This window comes from Aphidius gifuensis, linkage group LG6 (genome assembly GCF_014905175.1).
Source record: "Aphidius gifuensis isolate YNYX2018 linkage group LG6, ASM1490517v1, whole genome shotgun sequence".
Classification (NCBI taxonomy): domain Eukaryota; kingdom Metazoa; phylum Arthropoda; class Insecta; order Hymenoptera; family Braconidae; genus Aphidius; species Aphidius gifuensis.
Window position 1 is genome coordinate 4,098,525 of NC_057793.1, and position 14,265 is coordinate 4,112,789.

Consider the following 14,265-nt stretch of genomic DNA (forward strand, 5'->3'; position numbering starts at 1 on the left):
AATTTTTCTAACGGATTATATGCTTATTTATTTTCTTTATATATGATACCACAATTTCCGGATATTAAAATAGAAAAACAAAATGAAAAAAACTATATATTATGAGAAATTTTTAAACTATTTAAACTTTGTCTAAAGTATTTTTTAGACAGTATAATAGTATTTTTTTTTTTCTTTTTTCTCCATTAGTGTGTATGGTGGGTTGTAAATTATTGCTCTGTTTATTATTCATTGAGATACTGTGGTTTTGTCACGACCGCGTCAGACAATAATAAAAAAAAAAGACTCAGTTATTCCTTTTCAGTTTTTTTATACTCGCGAACATCATCATGGCCACAGAAATGTCATATTTCGCTAATAAAAGGCAAAAAAATTTCTGTCATATATGTCAAATCTTTTTCTTTTGGTCTCTTTTGGCTTTCAGAGCTCCATCAGGCACACTCACCAAAAGAAAAAAAAAAAAAAAACATAAACAATTATTTATTTTTCATTATTGAATTATGTGTTTTTTTAAAACTAAATTTCTCTTTAGCCTTTATTTAGTTTTTTTTTTTCATTCAAGTTGCCAGTCAAAAATTTTATTATCGTTGAAATTAAATTCAGCTGTACAAGAATAATGACTAAAAATTTATTTTACAAAATATATATTGTCTGTTACCGTACATCTTTTAATACATACATAACTTATTTAAATAGACCACAAAAAAATATAATAATCTATTATGTTCACAAGTTATGACTTGATGAGTTATCCATTTTACAGTTAATTTTTTTTTATATTTTCTTCACTGACGTAATTAAATTATGAACTAAAAAATTTATCGCCTTAAAATTCGAGCCAAATAATCAATCATGCATTTGAATTTACAATGTCAGTTTGTTGAAATAATTTAATATAATTATTACAAAAATAAAAAAAAAAAAAATACTAATAACAATGAAGGATTTTATAAAGAAAAAAAAAAATAATAATTTACCTTGTGTTATTTAAAAATCAATAAGAAAAAAACATTGAAACTGGTAAACATGAAATATTCGTTTTCTTGAACAATGAAAAATTTGTAACAACGCTTGGCTAAATATTAAAAATAAACTTACCCCACGAAAAAAAAAAAAAGAAATGAGTTTAACAAGTATTGACGTATAAACTTTGAAAATTATTATTTCAATTTTTTTTTTTTCCCTCAATTACAAGACAAACCAATTTATCTGATTTGAAAAATTGATTATTTAAACTTCAAAAATATTTATATCATATCAAAAAGTATACAAGTAAAATCAAATAAAAAAGAAAAAAAAAAAATTGTGATTGGTGTAGTAGCTCAAACTCGACCCATAGATAATCTGATTATTTGTGCTTCCCTAACTTTTTTTTTCGATCCAGACAATGAAAACTTTTATAAGGCTTCTGATATGACGCTTTCACAAAGAATACGATTTATCAACTGCGCAAATGTTTTCGATTTATTTTTTATTTTTTATTACTTTGCCTGAAAGACAAACAGAGTTGATACTCTTGAAATTCACAAGTAAAAAACGACTAGTGACTCAGTGAAAAATGGATAAAAAAAAAACAAATCTGCCAGAAGGGCGGAAGAAAAATAAATAAATAATTTTTTTCAAAAAATACTTGTTCAAGGTAAGCGAGTATTCATGCACGCATCGAATAATAAAAATAAAAAAATTCTGTAATATTGAATATTTGTTAAGATAGATGCAAATATGTGTGCTCACATCACAAATTATACTTGGTACTTGTAATCGTCTACATGGCGCCTACTTGTGCGCCACTAAAAGATAAAAAAAAAAAAAAAACTATTTCATGTAAATGAAAAAGAATCAGTGAATAATATATAAATATATATAAATATGTTGAAAAATTACTGATATTATTATAGTAATATGAAATGTCTGTTAAAATATTTTTTTTAAAATACATACGCCATAGTAATTGGTCTGTTCTTTCCTCGAGGCAAATAACGTATAATCAACTTTTATTAAAATTTATTTATTTCTATTATATATATAAAAAGTTGAATAAAAAAATTAAATTTATGCAAAACATTGCATGCTAATTATTATTTGAATTTAATTACTTGCCACTTTATTGTGTCAGACAGATATTTACATTTTAAGGAGGTAAATATCAGCTCACTTATCTTAAAAAATAAAATATAAAGCTACATATATATCTGTCAGACAATTGAGAAAAAAAAAATAAACTTATATAAATTATTTATATTAAAACCTCATTAATTAAACGTAATCAAAACATTAAAAATATTTTATTTTTTTTAATCGCGTTCAAGTGTACTTTCTCTTTTATCGGAAAATATATTTATTACGGCGCCAGAATGTCGGTGTTTGACTTTTTTTAATTTTATTTTTCTTTATCATATATATATAAAATATTTTTATCAACATTTCACTGATTTCATTGTTTAACTGCTGAGAAAAACTTGATTACTTGACGCATCACAAACTGACTCATCATCAGACTCATTATTAATTTGAAAAATAAAATCAATTGCAACACATGTTATTGAATAGATAATAAAAATAATTAATACAAGCTTAATATATAAAATTGATAATTGAAAAACTCGATACAAATAATAATCGTCAAATATATATTTATTGAATAAATTATTCCGAGAATATCGCATATTATTTGTACTCAACTAATATTATAAATTAATCTGATAAACTGATGTCTGATTTAATTCACACATGGAAGAAAAAAATTTATATTAAAAATTCAATTTATATACTCGGAGAGTAAATACAGTCTGTATCATAAATGAGGCTCTTTGTGACACTATGTGTCTATAAAAAGTTTATAAAGTTTCATCAGATTTAAAACTACTGTGTATTGAATTTGTTTTGAAGTGAAGATTAACATGTACTTCTACAACACACTCTTCAACTAACATTATATATAAATTTTTTTTATTTATTTTTTTTTTTAATTTTTCCTCTTGTCGTTTTGCTTTATGACGAGGGAACTCTCATGGATGTACAACACTCTTCATCATCAGTTGCGCGTGAGTGTAATTTTACTGGCGCCTCTTGATTTCTATACATCTTGTAAAAGAGATCGGTGTCTCTTTAATGCATCAATTTTTATACTGTCTTTTTTAAAAGGAATAGTAAGGGTAAAATGAAAAAAGTATTGCTGATGGTACTGGTTGTATCATGATGGGTGTTTTTTTTTTCAAACCGTTATCACACATATTCATTCATGATGCTTCCATTTCATTTCCTCTTTTGCTTATATATATTTTACATAAACACTTTGGTGTGTATAGAAGTCACCGACCTGACCTATAAGATGCATATGAAATAGCCAGCATTTAAATTCGATGGGTGTTACCGGATATCGTTGCTACTTGCATTTCAACTGCCACTAACAATTCATGTAGTCATCAAAATATCATTTTGATATTTGAAAAAATTAAATATTTTTAATATTCAAAATATTTTTTTTTTTTTTAATATATAAAATTGGCTAAGACTTTTTTGTTGATTATGCGGGACAATGAAAATGTGGGATGAATGAATATTTATTTATTTTCATGTTTATAAATATTTATTTAAAGTTATTTTGTATTTTTTATTTTAAAAAAATAAAAATAATTGTAAACGTGAGAAGCAAGTTTTATAGTAGTTGAAAAAGATGATCGTTATACAGCAACTTTATAAATATATTTGCCAGACTTGTCAGCCTACTCTGTATAATATTATAGGCAATCTTCGCCTACAACTTTTTTCAAAAAAAAAAAAAACTTTATATACGTGGGCTGGTTTTCTAGTAAACTAAAGACGAAACTTTTGATCGATTTTAGAGTGAAAATCTTATAAAAAGTTTCTATAGTTTACAGCAAATATTGATATTTTATTCACGATTTAATATAATCACAAAAGTTGAGGATGAATTTATTTATTGATTTTTAAAATTTATATTTGATTACTATATAGTTTTGATAATCATACGTTATCATCTGTATGAAATGTGATGTCTCTATTGTGTATGACTACATAGTTGTGCTCTTGTCAAAGCTAAATCCCAGCTCAGTCGTTAACTCATTTTACCAATACAGTAGCTGCGTCAAAGGCACACGAGAATATTATTACTTTGCATTGCCAAGGGCAACGACAGGCTTATCGAGCGACTACTTCACAAACTATCTTACTACTTTTGTTACTGACTTTTGCATACAAGTTATGCTTTACACTGTACTGCAATTGGAGTGCTAAATTCTTTTTTTAATATTTCTTTACTCATCTTTGAAACAGTTTATCATGATGTTGATAATTTTATTTGAAACTGCAGTAGCTTATGAGTTTTCTATTTTTCTTTTTTTTTTTTCTCTACATCAAAAGGTTTCAATGATTCTATTCACAAGGATTTTAATTAAAATTTACTTCACAGAAACTTCCATTTAATTATTGTTTTTATTTTTATTCTTCATGTTAATTGATGTAATTTATATTAATATGTTTTGTTAATTAATTCACATATATAAATTTATTATTTTAATTTTTAAAAATAAATTATTATCATCAGTTGAGGGGGGAAAGTTTATAATTCTTAAAATTGGGCATTCATCCAGATGTTCTTGTTGTAAATTGTTGAAAATTTTATATATAATTGTACTATTATTTATTTCTACTATCACATTTTCCTGAGATAAAATAATATAAACGAGGGATAGCAAGAAATCTCCGAAACGTGGCTGAATAGCCCCCAATGAGCTTTCACGTCGTATTCTACGAAACAAATTGTGACATAACTACTGGTCCATTCAACAGATATATAGGTAAGGTGCACGAGAGATCGATTGAAACGGGGCGTTGGTGAGAAAATATATACTGAAAAAAAATAAAAATAAACTATAAAATAATGCAGTAGTCCCTTGGCTGCACGAACCATGACAGAGTGTATAGAGTCTACAAGATTCCAATTTTCATCATCTTTTCTATTTTATTTTCATTCTTTTTATTCAGTATTTTCCGAGGGCATTCATCCTCTTTTTTTTTTTATTTATTTAATTATTTTCCTTGACAAGGATTTGTGTGTTTGATTAACTTTTGTTTGATGAAAAAAAAGAATCAATTATTTATACAATTTATTTACATACAACTATATTCATTTTTATAATTGTTAAAAATAAAAAACAGCACACTTCAATAGATATAAAAAAATATTATAAATTGAATTGTAATAGCTTGTATTTTATTTTTGCATTTCAATAGATGAATTTTTATTTAAACAACTCCGTGATAAACACAAATGAAATTAAATTTATTCATCGTCTATTCCCAACAGTATTTAATTTTTACAAGTTGCCAGTGCGTATGTGTGTGGTAAATATTCATGGGCATTGGTTTTACCTGGGTTTCCAAGGAGATTTCAAAGGGGGTGTTTATAAACTTTATGGGCCACACTTTTCTGTATGAATATTTCAAGGGAATTCTCAAATTGATATTTGTGTATGTGTGTATATGAATTTGCTTGTTTTGTTTCTAGCGAAATCCCCATTTGAATGATCAATATTGCATGCCACTGGATTGCATCAACCAGTTATATAGTAAATGTTCCCTCAGCAACTCGAAAATGCGTTGCAAATGTGCATTATCTCCAGCGTATCTATTGAAGATGTGTTTGTGTGATATATTAACACAATATATTCATGAATGTAATGATGCATCACCAAAAAATATTCATAATATTCAAAACATTTATCTGGGATGAATTTATTTATCTTATTTGCATTGTTAAATAAATAACAATCATCATACGATTTAATCTTATCTAATTTTAATTGTTTATCCAATGAAATTTTTATGTTTTCCGGTTAAATATTTTGTGAATGATTGAATATATATATGTTTACTTGGTATAACAAAATCAACAATGTTTTAAACAGCCTGTGGGTAGCATTGCTCATGTGGTTTTTAACAAATTCAATAGTTTACATATAGAATCACAGTCTGCAAAGTTGAAACAAACATCTCACGCATTTAAACATTTAAACCCTTCTCAGTTTATTATTCATGTGTGTACATATATACCACCAGTATCAGTCAAGCCAAAAATCACGTAAAACAAAATTATTTAATTTAATTTAATTATAAGTTTAAAAATAATTTATAAAATTTTTATGGAATATTTTTGTTTGCTGTGATTGTTACGATTAAAATTGAATTATTAAATTATTGCTGGTTCAAGATGACAATGGTACAAAGGTCGCTTCGATTTATAGGAGTCTGAAATATAAATAATATATTTTGATGTGTTTGCTTTCTATATACCTGGTCGCAACATTGCATTATTAATTGCACAATCGATATTTTCACTCTAAGCGACTTGTCTTGTTCGTCTACGGTTTTAATTCCCATCAGAATAAGAGACATACTAATTCTTTTTGCATATTTAAATATGGAAACATTTAAAATTTTCATAATTTATACAGCTGACTTTATCGATCAACTGATTTCGTCGGCTATATAACTTGGCCATTTTTGTCTTTGAATTGGTCGATGCTTCTTTTTTTTTTTCTCAATTATTATATATTCTTATGAATATTTTTTTTTTTGTCATCATTAATTCTATTCGTTACGTTGTTCATCTGAAACTTTGTCTTCTATTCTACTATCAACTCGATAGAGTTTTTTTTTATACAAACTTGAGAATAAAAAAAACTAAGCTGCTCAAATGAACAACTTAAAAGAAAAATTTTCACAAAAAGTTTTCAATCGTGACTATGAAATGTTCAAATAAATTCAATAGTTTGGAAATAATGCAGTTGAAATAAAAAAATTAACTTATCAAATTTATAAACTACAATGTTGTCTAAATTTTAAATGATAATTTTATTATAAAATTAATGAAATAAATATTAAAACTAATGATGAAATAGTAATTTATAGATTTAAATTATTTATTAGACTAATATCAATTACATGGATTACGGATAAAAGAAAAAAATGTTTAATCATTAAAAACTATTGACTTTCCTTCGAGATAATCGCATTGTCAATCCCCAAACAATTAAGATCGCCCCTATATTTCCACCAATGAAATTCTCATCCTTAAAATCCACTTCCCCAATACACTGATCGGATTTGTCTGATTGACAATGCAGTTCATTTGAACTTTCACCTTGATTTTTTGTTTTTAAAAAATACTAAGCTCTTTTGAAATAAAAAAAAAAACAAAATAAAACAACAAAGATCATTATTTTTATATTTTTTTTTACAAAAAAAATCATAAAATAATCTGCTGTTGTACTCTTCAAGTTGAAAAAAAAATTTATTTTTTTATTTTCGATATTGGAAAATAGTAGAAACTTAATTGCACCTCGATGAGTCAGCTCTGGTGCTTTTCACAATGACGAATACGTGAATCCTGAATTTTTTGAAAGCTCAAATCAACTCTCGAAAAAAAACCCGTATGAAGCTGTATACTTGAACGTAAATCGATTTGAAAAAAGAAAAATTAAAAAATAAATATTATTGATTATTTGCAACAATAAAATATTATTTAAAAAAAAAATATATTCATAATGGATCGAAGCATTTATTGTTGAAGACATCTGACATGAAAATAGATGATGTGTTAATATCACAAACATTTTGTGTATGCACAACTTTGTTATGGAGAACTTGACTCTGAGGTCGAACAAGGAAGATACTGCTGTAACATGAGCTGAGTATCGATCCTGTTTTCGTACTTGTTGTCGTTAACAATTGTTGTTCCAATACTCATATTTCTAGGTGAATGTTAATCGACCTGTCATTACCTTACCTTACAGTGTACGGCATGAATGGCTCATCATATATTCATTCAGTATATAATAAACCCAGCGTTATATTACTTTTTATAAATGATAAAATAAAATGTAAAAAAAAATATAATTGGTATACTGAATGGTGCATTAAACTTCAGTGCGTTTGAATAAATTGAATAAAAGGCAAAGACTTATGAACTTTGTGATGAATGTTTACTTGGGTCTTTTTGATTTTATTTTAGAAATACACTGCACACACTTGTGGTAAATTTCTGCTGAAAAAAAAATAATAATCTTGGCAAACACTATCATACTTATAATGTCAATAATATTTTGAATAATATAAAAAAAGTTTAAGCTGAAAATAAAAAATGATAATTGTTTCATGACAATAATTATTTAATGGTTCAAAAGTTTAATTTATGATGATTCATGCTATTTTCTCAGACTCAATTCAAAGTGGTTGTATTTGAATTGCAAATAAATGTGTATGCACTTCGATTTGTGTGAGTCAACAATTAAACATAATGTAAAATAGTTGTATTATTTATTTTTATTTGGTAGTGAATGTTGAGATTTTAAATGTGGCTTTAGAGCGATAATAAAATTGACCCAGGGTCATGAAAAAAAATTAAAAAATAACCAAAGACAATTGCAATGATTTAGATGAGCTAAAAGCCACAGGGCCTTCTTATCATTGTTGTAAGATGGTTACACGAACAATGTGTTCTGTCTGTTTGTAAAATAGGATGGTATAAAATAGTGCCAAAGACTGGTCTCGCGCGATTGAAGACCATGATTGTTTTAATAAGATAAGAATATTGTAGTTCAACTTCAACAAGTACATGAGGTTTATATATAGTATCTACAATATTGTGTGCTAGAGTAACATCAACGAGGGCAGATTTTATCATCTTCAAGTGATCTGTCTAAAGCAGCAATCATTTAAAGTTTCAAGTTTTTTTTTCTCTTAAAAAATACAAGGAAACACGCGACAATTGACAATTATTTTACATAACTTCTTCAAACTTATTTCTTGTATTCTTGACGTTGTCAAATCTTTAAATTTAATATTATATTCTTGGTAAATATTTACGACAGTTTAATAATTTTTTTTAATGCTCTATTAATGAATCAAATATATGAAATCAAATAAGACTTGTCACGTGACGTAGTTATGTAATTTTTTTTTTTTTTAACTGTTTAAAAACTTTAGTCTCAATAAGTTAAATCATTAATTATTAAAAAATTAAAATCTAAGTAGATTTTATTGGCAAAGTTTTCATAGTTCTGAATTGCAGTTAACAACTTTTCAAGATAATACTTGAAAAAGTCAATTGGATAATTTTATATATGTGTGTGGGGTATATTTAACGACCTAAAAAAAGTATCTGATGACAATATAATAGCATTAGCATTATAGAAACTTTTAATTGTCTTTGAAAAAAAGAAATTTAATTTTTTAATTTATCTGATATTAATAAAATTTAAAAATCAAATATTGCTTGGATTTATTTTTGCTTTTTTTCTTCAAATTAAAATAGAAAAAATACTTGATTTATTGGAATTGTTGAATAAATTTACCTTGACAAATTCCATCGTAATGATTAATTTTTAAATTTTTTTTTTTTATCAGATACAATATCTTTTGTACTATTTTTCAAGTAAATTCCGATATTAAACCGAAAACTTGAATGCACCACAAAATTGTTCGTAATTTAATTTACGAGTTTTATCCATAAATTTATCAGGCGTACTTTGCCTTTGCTTTGGCGCGTTTGAATACGAAAATCTCCATGGGAAATCTAATTATCGGATTTGACGTCATTGAATTCAGCTACGTAATTTAATTCTGGTAATTTAACGTACGAGTATTTCCGATTTAATAATTATTACACGGAAATATTAAACCTATCAATTTCTACATAGCCTACTTTTTATTCTCCACGCAGAGAATTATGTAAAATCAATTTTAAAAATACTCCAGTAGAAATTTTTCATGCAATTCCATCAGTCAGAAATGAAAAAAAAAATAAAAAACAATTTATAGAATGTTGTATACACATACGTAATATTTTTATGCATGTCAAAAATTTTACGATACTCATAAATAAGTCATTAATATATAAATTATTTTTCATTTTTGTTTTGGCATATTGAATTTATGATTAAAGAATCATCAATCGATTCAGCAGTCAGCACACCACCAAAGTTCATTTATAAAGAAATAAATTTAATGTGTTATCTATGTGTATATAATTTACCTAACTTTTTCCCTTAAAAGTTTTGTAATAACAAGTCCTACGAGTAACATAATGTAACATGCGCACCTCTTGTTGTAAATTCACAACGTGGCCATCGTTGCATGACTACAATTATTCGCTCGGACGAATCGATTCTAATACGAGCAGGTTCATTAATGCAAACTTGACAAGTGTTATAAATTTATCACGTATAAATATTAAAATTTTATATTAATAATACTTTTATAAATTTTTAAATATTAAAAATAATAAATAATATATATTCTTTTTTGTTTTACAGAAAAGTTTGGCTGTTCTTAGTGACAATATAAAACAAGTGAAACTTGATAAGTTAAATTAAAAAGTTTATAATAATGGAACGTTACGAGGATGAAGGTGGTGAAGACAGTGACAATGAGACTGATCCCGAACAACTTCTCAATGAATGGTTGGGTGAACTAGACAGTCTAACTGTGGTAAGTTTCTACAAACTCAACTATAATTTTATCTTGCATGGATAAATAAAATAAGTTAAGAAATCAGTAGTGAATGTAGCCTCAAAGTATATACATATAATTCCATTAATTATATACTCGTCTTGTTTGTAATGATAAATTAATTGATAGTTTATATTCAAAATGAGAACATGAATAAACTCATGGTTTTATATTAAACAAGTATCATACATATATATCATTTTATATAATTTTTATATGTATATATACTGCGGCTTTCTTTGTGTTTGTAAATTCCTCAATTGGTGTCAATTGATGGGTAGTACAAATAATAGCTGAATGCAATACATTGGCTATGTTTCTGATACATGATTCAAGCTAACTGATGATGTTTCTCTATTTCTCATTTGATGTAACATGATTCAACAAATATTTGATTATCCAAACGTAAATAACATTGTTAGTAACCAACTAATTCTACATACATATTTATCTATTATCAATAGTTGAACAAAATTTTTAAACTGTGTATATCCATTTCATGCAAACATTGATTTTAAAACAAATGATTTTTTTGTTTTTTGAAGTAGAGTCGTATTGTTAAATCATGGCTGCTTTTTTTTTTCTATTTTACGTATTGATATATCTGATCTACATCAACGAGCATGTGATGGTGGCTTTAGTGTTGGTTTCTAACTGACAATACTCGTATCAATTGTCTCGTAAATAATTTGTAATTTGCTGACACAAAACCCTCACCAGGAAATCGGCCATTTTCGTCGATTGACGTTGCAAATAAAAGTGAACCTATTTAGAAATAACGAAAAAATAAAATTAAAAAAAATTCTTTCACTGTAGAATTTTAAACAGAATGACTTTTCCGGTATTTTCTGACTCATTGATCAAACGAGAATGCGTGTGGTACACATATATGTTGTATTGACACAGCAGTTTTTTTTTATCATTGGCATATAAATATTATTTTATGTTTTATCGGATTATAAACGTGTCATACAAGACTTGAATATCTCAACACTGATATATAATTTTAAATTTTATTATTAATCATGAAGGATAAAAATGAAAAAAAAAAATGAGAATGCAATAAATGTGTTGAGAAAAAAAAATAGAAATAAACTTGTTGAGTGTAATTTTAATTGTTAAATTTTTCTTTTAAAATACTATAAATTAATTGAATCGTTGAAAGATGAGTAAACCCTTGGGCTTGCACTTGGCAATACCGAGGTCGGTCAAGGCGCCTACAAATCGATAGCTTGCCAACGCGGAACGGATAATACATACTGGTCGCTGACCTTCCCCGCACGCGTTCACTGTCTCCATCCATCTATCCATCTTGCTTTTTTTTTTTTATTCTCTTTTATATAATATATATTGTTTCTTTTTCAATATTTTTTGCCAATACTTTTTCAACTATACAATTCATTTTACGATCGAAACTTCGAGACTGCTGTATAAACACAATTCTTTGTTACTGCAAAACAGTTGATAGTTTATTGTTGCCTGCTGGACTTTAACTTTAACCTTCAGTTTGATATGTTGCTATTGTTAATGCTGAAATATTTAATATATTTTATGAACTAACTGACATACTTATGGTCTTCAGTAAGATTAAGTCTCGAATAAATATTAAATGTATATCCATTGGGTTATAAAAATTTTTTTAAAAAAAGGAAATCATTTTACAAATAATTTATTGATTGTTAAAAATATATATCATTGAAATTAATGTTTTTTTTTTGAATAAAAAATTTACTTTAAATTTTAATAAATTATATTGATCGGTTTTTCATTCGTGATAATTTAAATGCCATTCGACTTGTTTGTACTTACAGATGAAAAATTCAAAGTTTTCCAGTTGACATGATACTGATAGCCTTGTCGTTGAGATTTTAATTATTTTACATTTTTTTTTATATTGATCATATCTCAAGAAAAATGATACTGCATTTATGATAATTTATATTATATAGTCCGGTAATGCTATCGTTCAATCAAATATTTTTTACTTTGTAAAATATCATTACAAAATATACATTTGCAAAGTACATTTAATAATTTTTTATAAATCATTTTTCATCATGCATTTTAAATTTAACCAAAAGCATACATCGACATCTACCACTTGTATTTTTTTATTCAAAACTCACAGGGTATTTGTCGTCTTCTGATACCTACATTATCGATACACGGTTTGTACTAGCACAAACTAAAATAGTTCCATGAGTTTATGTCGGTTTATTCTTGGCGCTACTTCATTATGACTACGAATGTTTATTTAAAAAAATATTAAATAACAAATAAATATTTCTAAGCAAAAATTTCATAATATTATGCTTCTAATATTTAATTAACATCCAAACAATATTACCCTGAAATTCATAGAAAATGGAAACAACTAATTTTTATTTTTAAATTTTTTCGAAATTCGGTACTTTTTGCGAAAAGTGATCATTGTTAAAAAAAATATTTCCAAGCAAAAATTTTATAAAATTGTCGTTCCAGTATTTAAAAGACACCTAAATATTATTATCCTGAAAGTTATAGAAAATAATTTCAATTATAAATGAAAAAAAATTGAGGTGACTCCCTCCTGGGTTTCTCGAATCTCGATATTCCTATAAATAACATTTCGACTATTTAAACTTGTTCAGCAGTCGATAATTAATAAATCTTTGAAACACTTAATTAAATTTTATGACAGTCATAAAATCATAATATAAAAATGATTCTCAATCTTCAAATGATAGACCCAAACATTAATCCCTCTGTATAATTGGAAGGTACGCCCAATTATTTTTTTCTTCACCAAAACATTTTGTGTTTGTCTGTAAGCTCTTATAAAAATGATCCTAGTTATATATAAAAATTGAGAAATAATAACAATAATCAAGCCTCTTTAAGCAGTTTGATGAATAAAAGAAACGAATAAATGTTAGCCAAGAGTTTCCGGTGTATTATCGGTATGCGGGTTTCGTATATCCTATCCTGGATCAACAATCACGCAAAGCGCTTCTCAGCATTATAATTTCAAAATATCCAGACTTTTTTTTCATTTCTAATTGTCTTTGTTCCTTATGGTACTTTAAGCTATCAACTAGCCACTTATTTTTTTTTTCCCAAATCAAAAAATCCAACTAAAAATACAACTTTGATCGACTTTGATGGTTTTTTTTTTTGTATGCATTAGCCGATGTATAGAAATAGTTACTTAGATACCATGGTTAATATGTTTTTCACTGATCAACTATCAGATAAGAAGAAACCCAATAAAATCGCCTGGAGGGTCCCTTCGAAAAATGAAGAAAAAAAAAAAAAAGAAATACGAGAAGAAAAAAAGAACAGCAAAATGAATAACGTGATGTGCACGTGCCCTGTAAGAGGGACAGCTGTACGTTTTTAGATATTCTTTATTTTATTTATTTTTTACTCACTCTACATCCCTTTTTTCTCTTTGCCATACTCTCTTGTGTACAAGATGTTTCAGGAGTAATATGATCATCTCTTCCGCATGCAAGTTTTCTCTTCACTCCATGCATTTCGCTTCAACAAAAATAAAAATAATAATATTAGAAAAAAAAAAAATCATTGCAATGATGCATGGATTATACAATATAAATTACTCATTATATGATAGCCGGCTGATTACTTTCATTATCGCAGCATGAATGCCATCTGCTTTGAAGCCGCAAAAGTAATTATATAAAATATTCAATGTCGTGTGCTGTTACATTAATTTTTAATCAGCCTTTTCAA

The 14,265-nt window shown here is 26.4% G+C and overlaps 1 protein-coding gene across 1 annotated transcript in view; it reads left to right on the forward strand.

The window, feature by feature from the left end:
* The window catches only part of LOC122858958 (amyloid beta A4 precursor protein-binding family B member 1-interacting protein), a 94,620-nt gene that overhangs the window by 23,656 nt on the left and 56,699 nt on the right, over window positions 1-14,265 (forward strand). Inside the window, exon 2 of the mRNA XM_044162216.1 lies at window positions 10,338-10,512. Within this exon, the coding sequence (XP_044018151.1) occupies window positions 10,411-10,512 (102 nt within the window). The 5' untranslated portion in view covers window positions 10,338-10,410. The remainder of the gene's footprint in view (window positions 1-10,337; window positions 10,513-14,265) is intronic.